This window comes from Tursiops truncatus, chromosome 10 (genome assembly GCF_011762595.2).
Source record: "Tursiops truncatus isolate mTurTru1 chromosome 10, mTurTru1.mat.Y, whole genome shotgun sequence".
In the NCBI taxonomy this organism is placed as follows: Eukaryota; Metazoa; Chordata; class Mammalia; order Artiodactyla; family Delphinidae; genus Tursiops; species Tursiops truncatus.
In genome coordinates, this window is record NC_047043.1 from 54,338,427 (window position 1) to 54,346,977 (window position 8,551).

Sequence of the window (8,551 nt, forward strand, 5' to 3'; positions counted from 1 at the left end):
AGCGTGAATGCCAGTCAAATACGTGAGTTCCGGTTCTCTTAGTCCCGCCCTAAAGCGCCTTCAGTCCACTTTGCAGCTAGAAGGATGTGCGCCTGCGCACTAAAAACCGCTGTCCACTCTTCCTATTGGCTCATGTCTGGGGCAGAGGAATACGAAATCTCCAGCCAATAGGAACAGAGGTGTCGGAGCCGCAGGTTGGTGTCCCCAGCTGGGGTGATCTGGCGCAGAGTGGAGGAGGCGCTTGCGGCTCGCTCCTGCTCCTCCCCTTTCCTTGCGGCCTCCCGGAGGTCTGCCCAGCTCCTGTGGCCTCCCGTGAAATGTGGATGACGCCCAAGAGGAGCAAAATGGAAATCGACGAGTCTCGGGGGTTCCGGGCCGAGTGGACACAGCGGTACCTAGTGGTGGAGGCTCCGGAGGGCGAGGGCGCCCTGTGCCTGGTGTGTCGCCGCCTGGTCGTAGCCACCGGCGAACCCGACGTCAGGCACCACTACGAGGCCGAGCACGACTATTACGAGCGGTATGTGGCGGAGGGCGAGCGCGCGGCCCTGGTGGAGCGTCTGCGTCAGGGCGACTTGCCCGAGGCCGCCCCGCTCACTCCGGAGGAGAGAGCTGCTCGTGCAGGTCTCGGGCTCGCCCGCCTCTTGGCCTTGAAGGGTTGCGGCTGGGGCGAGGGGGACTTTGTGCACCGGTGCATGGAGGTGATGCTGAGAGATGTGCTGCCCGATCACGTAAGCGTTCTGGATGGCATTGATTTATCTCCGGAGATCACGCGGCAGAGGGTCCTGGACATTAACCAAAATCTACGCAGTCAGCTTTTTAACCGAGCCAAGGACTTTAAAGCCTATTCCCTTGCCTTGGATGACCAGGCTTTTGTGGCCTATGAGAACTACCTCCTGGTCTTTGTCCGCGGCGTAGGCCACGATTTGGAGGTGCAAGAAGAGCTTCTGACCATAATCAACCTGACTCATCACTTCAGTGTTGGTGCCCTCATGGCGGCAATCCTTGAGGCCCTACAGACGGCAGGGCTTAGCCTGCAGCGGATGGTTGGACTGACCACGACCCACACTCTGAGGATGATTGGTGAGAACTCAGGACTGGTGTCATACATGAGAGAAAAGGCTGTAAGCCCCAACTGTTGGAATGTGATCCATTATTCAGGATTTCTTCACTTGGAACTGTTGAGCTCCTACGATGTAGATGTTAATCAAATCGTAAATGCCATATCTGAATGGATAGTTTTAATTAAGACCAGAGGCGTTAGGCGGCCGGAATTTCAGGCTTTACTAACTGAATCTGAATCAGAGCACGGTGAAAGGGTTAATGGACGCTGTCTGAACAATTGGCTTAGAAAAGGGAAGACTTTAAAACTAATATTTTCCTTAAGAAAAGAGATAAAAACATTCTTGGTTTCGATAGGGGCAACAACGGTCCATTTCACAGACCACGAATGGCTTTGTGACTTTGGCTTCTTGGTGGATATTATGGACCACCTTCGAGAACTCAGCGAACTATTGAGAGTGAGTAAAGTCTTTGCTGCTGCTGCCTTTGACCATATTTGTGCGTTTGAAGTGAAGCTGAATTTACTTCAGAGACATATTGAGGAAAAAAATCTAACACACTTTGCCGCCTTGAGCCAAGTTGTTGATGAGCTTAAAGGGCATCTTCAAGAAGACGAAAAAATACTCGATCCTGATAGGTATCGAGTGGTGATCTGTCGCCTACAAAAAGAGTTTGAGAGACATTTCAAGGACCTCAAGTTCATTAAAAAGGACTTAGAACTTTTTGCAAATCCATTTAGCTTTAAACCTGAATATGCACCTATTTCAGTAAGGGTGGAGCTAACAAAACTTCAGGCAAATACTAACCTTTGGAACGAATACAGAACCAAAGACTTAGGGCAGTTCTATGCCGGATTGTCTGCTGAATCTTACCCGATTATCAAAGGGGTTGCCTGTAAGGTGGCATCCTTGTTTGATAGTAGCAAAATCTGTGAAAAGGCTTTTTCATATTTGACTCGGAACCAACACACTTTAAGCCAGCCATTGACAGACGAACACCTCCATGCCCTGTTTCGGATTGCCACCACTGAAATAGAGCCGCATTGGGATGATCTTGTGAGACGAAGAAATGAATCAAATCCATAAACTTTTGTAGTACAACATTGAAACACTCAACAGGAGTCCAATTCTAAAAGCAAACATCTGTTTGATTTTCAAGTTTACTAATTTGGATTGTGGGAAAGCACCACATTATTCATCCAAATTGATCACAATTCAAATTCTTCAGACATATTTTTTTTTCCATATCAAGAGGCAGCATGGGACTGAAACATGCAGACACCTTTTTTTAAAACTTAATTTGATGGCAAAGTCATTATCTTTTGCTTTTATGATACAACTGTTTTTAAAGACATTTAGTACTAATAATGTGAGTTGAATTAGAAGTCTGTTTTTAAGGTGTTTCGAAGAAACTTTAGCTCTTATTTTAACAAAGTGTTAAAATTCTGATGCATATAGTCTGAAATTATCAACTGCTTAAATATATGTTTGAGCCAATTTGCAGAAACTCACATAGCAAGTGCAGAAGTTTCTGAAAAGGAGGAACGTACATACAGTGGAGGTATTTTGTCAAACTGTCAGAATGTTTGAGACTATTTTTTTAGACATATTTCTGAGTCTGAAGTAAATATTGACATATTTCCTCCCTCTCACCTCCCTCCCACCCGCCCTAGCGATAATGATATTACTAATACAGAAAATAAGCACGTAAAATTTTAGTCAGAGGAGCAAGAATTTTTTTTTAATTGCTAGTTTAGGAGGCTTCCTGCAGTCTGGAGATCAGACTAACCAATTTTTGGAAGTTTCCCCTGAATTTTTCACAATTGGGTGCTGTTTTATGAGCTTGCCTACTAAAGGACTACGGTAAGTATAGACTCTTAGGGGTTGCCCGCTAGTAATTCTTTTTTCTACTCTAGACAGTTTGGCCCTGTCAAAAAAGGATGAGGAAAAAAAGATGTTTGCATCCCAGGATCAGGAGGTGTGAGATATTTTAGCTAATTTGTCCTATCTGCATGAGTGTTGCAGCTTTATAAAGAAATCCTGCTTAGAGGAAACCCTTTATTTTAAAGTGATATAATATCAAATGTTGTTTGTTGCTGGAAATGGATTTATTATAAATTTGACACTATCCCACACATTGTGTATTTAAGACAGTGCACAAGTGGAAATATTTAACTCTCAAGAAGCAGCTTTATTTACAGATTGTAGCACTTCCGTATTTCTAAGTGAGACATCTGCTTTGTGCTAAAACAGTAATTTTCAAACTTATGTTAACCATGAAAAGGAAATCTTACAGTAAAGCCAAATATGTGAAATGATTTAAGAAGAGGACCCAACTTAGAGATCCTCTCAAGTACAATTTGAAAACTTGTGTTCAAGTCCTGTCTTAACTATTGTAATGCATTTTTCTGTGGCCACTAATTCAGCAAATTCAAGGAACCAGAATACAAACAAGAATTTAGAAGGAACTGAAGGCTGAGCTATCAAAATAGATGCCATAAACAGCCCAAGAACCAAAATTCTGCCAGTGGTTCTCAACCAGAGACGGTATGCCCTCTTTCCAGAGGATGTTGGGAGACATAAAGGGGACTGTTTTAATTGTCACACTTATTGAGGGAAGTTCTGCTGGCATGTCAGCATGAATGACACCCCATCCCCCACAGTGCATAGGACAGCACAGCACAATAAAGACTTATTCCTCCCAAAGTGCCAGTAGACCCCCTGTGTAGATTCTCTTATATTTCGAGGGACAGGGCAAATTACCGGTAGAAGCAGAATTAGAAGGGCAAGTTGGGAAGACTGATAATACTTGATAAGGGACACTAATTCCAACATTCCAGGTTTGGCTGGTAAGATGCAATCAAGGCCTTGCTAGGTTCTGGTAGCTCACAATAGCATTTATAACTCAGTAATTGGTATTGAACCAGATTAAAGGGCTCTGTTCTATTATACATAATTGGTTTAGGGCAGAAAAGAACGTGTAATGTATTACTAAGATACTTAGCAAGAAGGGTCAAGTTAAGATTTGGGTTAACAGGAAGTAAACTTAAATATCTGGAAAAGCAACATAGTGAAAAACCAAACAACAACAACAAAAATCTACCGGTAGTTTCCCAATAGTTTGGCGTATTCTCTTTCATGCAGGTGCTTTATTGAAAGGATAATTGGAAGACCTGAAAGCTGCTTCTGCTTTCTAACCCCAGTTCCTTAAATATTGAACTCTTGTACATTTTGTGAAGTTCCACTATATATTTTGCTTAAGGTAATAATAAGATTAGTTATATAGTCAGTGAATGTGGGGGAGGCATAAGCTAAGAATTTTAAATTCACCCTGAACAATAGAGAATTGCCATAAACTAGTCTATGTAAAACAGAAAAAAAAAGTGTGTATTTTACTGTTTTCTGTACTAAGTAATTCTGTAACTGCATGGCAGTCTTTAAAAATTTCTTTTTATAAAATAGTTGTTAACTAGTCCTGTTGTATCAGTAAATATAGTTAAAATAAGTACTATTTTTAAAAAACTCTGTGTCCCCATATCTCCCATTCCTACTAGTTTTCTTAAAAGATTTGTCTGTGTTTCCACTGTCCCGTATCGCTGCTCAGACTGCTCTACCAAGCTTACTAAGTCCTTGTCAATATTCCTACCCTCTTTACCCCACTGGCCACCCTTCATTAAATACTTGTTTAGTTTGGCTTCAGGGAGATACCATCTCCAAGTATGCTTTCTCAGTCTTCTTTGCAGGTACCTCTTTCCCTTAAACATCTGTGTCCTTGGGATTTTTAAATTTGGTTTTAAGCTGTCTTATTCTATATCATCTCCATAGCTGATCTCTTTTTTCTTTCATGGCTTCACTTACCAACTTTATGCAAATGACTCCCAAATTCATATCTCCTTTCTAGACCTTTCCTGATTCCTATATCTAATTACTAACTTAAGTCCACTTTGCTGTCTCATAGGCACCACAACATGTCCTTGACCTTGCCCCCCAAACCTGCTCCTCCTTTCCTGGTCCCTCTCTCAGTAAATGGCACCACCACTGCCAACCATTCAGTTGCCCTGACCCAAGGCCCAAACCCAGTTAGCCATGACTTTTCCCTCTTCATCACATCCACTCACACACACCTTTCTGTTAAGCCTGTTGCCTAAACTTTCCTTGATTCTACAGTGCTACTATCCTGATCAAGGCCATCAACCTACCTATATTATAGCACGGGCCTTCTCAGGCTCCATTTCTCTGGTTGTGATCCCTTTCACAGTGCAGCCAGATTTTTCCAAAAGACGTATCTGGTCATATCACTCCTCTGCTTTCACCACTGCTCTTAGGATACGGCTGTTCAAGTTTCAGTTTATATGCCACTTCCTCTAGGAAGCCTTCATCAATACCCTCTAGACTAGGTGCCCCTACTGTGCACTCCCTAAATACCCTGTTCTTCACCAGCCATATACTTAGCACACTTTGTTGTTCCTTCTTATTGATCAGTGCTAGACTGTAAGCTTCACAAGGGCTGGGACCATATATATGCCTGCACACTGCTGTATCTAGTGCTTAGCACAATGCCTGACATTTCAATAAATGTTTGGATGAATAAATACTTGTATAGTGCTTTACGATCTTTGCAGCCCTTTCATAGTCTCCTTTGACCTTCACAGTGGTCCTGCTGTACCTGCTTGCTGGGTAATTGTTATCTACATATTACAAATCAAGAAATGAAACTAAGTTCTTTGTGACTAGGGAATTGTATTCCTAGAATTTAGTTTAGTGCTTGGCACGTGGCTCAAATATTTACTATGTGAATGTTGTTGAGGAAACAAACTTAGATTGCAGTTTGCCCTAGTAAACGTAAGTAGTAAAGCTGAGTATACTCACATAAATCCACCATGTAATATTGTCTTTACCTCCTTGATGTAGAAGTCTTAATTTTTTTTTTTTTAATTTCTAAAGGGAGGCTTGCAAAGGAACCTGGATGAGAAAGACTGGACAACTATTTAGTGGACTAAAACAATATCTCAGTAATTAAAAAGTTGCATTCAGTATTGGAAAAAGATAATGCTGCTTAAGAGTTAATATCCATTTTCCTTCTGTAAGCATCAACCCTAGGAGAAAATGGCATCTTATTTACTTGCTCTTTTCCTTTACAGATAATTTCTGGCTCTTCTGGGATTTTAAAGTAAGTAAATTTAACAAAATGTTAGAAGAATGACTCAGTCAGCCCTTCTGGTCACTAGATATTCAGTTCACTTGCTTTCCTACCTGCAGAATGTCCTCATCACCTCCCCAAGGAAGGTAATCCGAAAGTGACATCTGGTCAATATGTACTTCTTAGATTTGCTACGTTTCTTTGCTTTCTTGTTCGCATGCCTCTCTGAACTTACTTTCTGGGTAACCTGGGCTTTCAGGCTTTGTGGGAGAGCCATACCCTTAGTCTCTTTTTCCCTGAGCCATTTTTTTCCAGTTTAAGGGATTAACCAGTGTTACACTCTTAGTTGGACTTTTAATCTGAGGCCCATTAACTAATTCAGAGGTTTTAACAGTAGGTGTGATAGTCATCCAGTGATTTGATCCTTGCTGCGAAAGTGGGTTTTAGTCAACCTTTGGCGTATAGGATTTCTCGCTTTTATCTCTTTGTAATTGAGAAGTAGCTTCTTCCTACCCAGTAAGTACTTGAGTTTGTGAACTCTCTTTATTCCCTTGCTTTTTTGCTTGCAAACTGATTAATTCTTTTCTGAGTTCATCTCTTTCCTGTCTATTTTGTCAAATGGGGCCAACAGCAACCATAACATATTTTGTTTTCTTGTCTTTTTTTTTTTTTTTCTTGAGTAAAGTATAGATTCTCTGCCTTCCAGGTTCTCTCCAGACAGTTTCATCGCTCCATTAATATGCATCGCCCCTGCATAAGTTATTTCTTCCATCTTCCACTAGCAATTTCCTGAATGCCTGCCAACTAAGCCAATGTTCAGTATGCTAGGTTTTTCAAAAACAGAGCCAGTTTCTGTATCAGAATGGCCTAGGTTGCTGTGCGGTAACAACCCCAAAATCCCAGCTTTTCTCTTGTAGTTTGGCTAGGGGCTTTGCTCTAAGTCAGGAATTGAAGAACTATGGCCATGGGCAAAATCTGTCCTGCTGCCTGTTACTGTAAATAAAGTTTTATTGGAAAATAGCCTTGCCCGTTTGTTTATGTATTGTCTGGCTGCTTTTGCTCTACGGTGGCAGAGTCGCGTAGTTGTGGAAGAAAGTGTCTGGCCCACAAAGGCTAAAATATTTACTGTGTGACCCTTTACAGAAAATGTTCAGTGATCCCTGCTCTAAGTGGTCCTCATTCTAGGACTCAGGCTGACCAAGCAGATATCACGTATGGTGTGGCTGCTCGTTTTGGGAAATGAAAAAGTCTGACAAATCACTTATAGGCCGGCCCTTAAAGCACTTTCACTGGCCAAAGGAAATCACATGGCCACACCAGAGTTCAAGGAGGAGTGTAATCCTTCCTCGAGCCTTGGAAGAGAACCCGAAATACTTGGAAGACAAAACTACCGACTACACATATAGTTATATCTCCCTATTTATAAAATTTCTTTGAAAATATTTTTTCTTTTAATTGAGGTGAAATTACATTCAGTAAAATGCAAATATTTCATGTACACCTCAGTGGATTTTTATATACATCCTTGAACCCATCACCCAAATCAAGATATTGAACATTTCTCGTACCCCGGTCAGTGCCCTGTGCCCCCCACACACACACACAAATAACTGCTATTCTGACCTTTATCACCATGGATTACTTTTGTCTGTTTTAAAGCTTCATGTAAATGTAATAATTATATGTACTCTTGTTCAACATTGTGTCTGTGAGTCATCCATGTTGCGTGTAGCAGCAATTCGTTTTTTACTTCTGTGTAGTATACCATTGTATGACTTATACCACAATTTATGAATCCATTCTACTGTTGATGGAAATTTTAATTGTTTCCAGTTTGTGGTTATTATGAATAAAGTTGCTATGAACATTTTTGTGTCTGTCTTTCAGTGAACGTGAGCACCCATTTTTCTTGGTATTCTCCTTGGTATATACCCTGCTTCCATACTTCCCTCATAATTATTTGCACAGCAACTAAACTGACGCTTAATTTTTAAATATAAATCAGCATGCCAGTCCTCTGTTCAGAATCCTCCAGTGGCTTACTATCACAATTAGAATAAGATCCAAGGTCTATCGTGGTCTGCAAGATCTGTACCCACACACACCCTTTTTCTTCCTACCCCATCTTATATCATAACCGTTATCCCTTCCCTTCCCCCAACTTGCTCTGCTGTGTACTAGACACTGCTGGTAAGTTGGGGATTGAAGATAAATGGCTTGACTCTGTCCTTAAAGTTGTTGTAGTCTACATAGATAATTTTAACAAGCCATGACACTGATTTACGTTAAGTCAATTACTAGTTCTGTAGGGAATGAGAGGCAAATACGCCCTATGATTAAAATAATTAGTATA

At 41.2% G+C, this 8,551-nt stretch overlaps 1 protein-coding gene across 5 annotated transcripts; it reads left to right on the forward strand.

The window, feature by feature from the left end:
* Positions 1-177: 177 nt before the first annotated feature.
* On the forward strand, positions 178-8,067 carry EPM2AIP1 (EPM2A interacting protein 1). 5 transcript variants are annotated; one of them, XM_073810991.1, is made up of 3 exons: positions 178-2,921; positions 3,485-3,605; positions 6,200-8,067. In XM_073810991.1, exon 1 carries the CDS (start codon positions 318-320, stop codon positions 2,142-2,144), a length of 1,827 nt encoding a protein of 608 aa, XP_073667092.1. In that variant the 5' UTR covers positions 178-317; the 3' UTR covers positions 2,145-2,921; positions 3,485-3,605; positions 6,200-8,067. The 5 variants fall into 5 exon arrangements, with proteins under 5 accessions (XP_073667092.1, XP_019802443.1, XP_019802445.1 ...); XM_019946884.3 differs by having other exon boundaries at positions 3,485-8,067; XM_019946886.3 differs by lacking the exon at positions 3,485-3,605.
* The last annotated feature ends 484 nt before the right edge of the window (positions 8,068-8,551 follow it).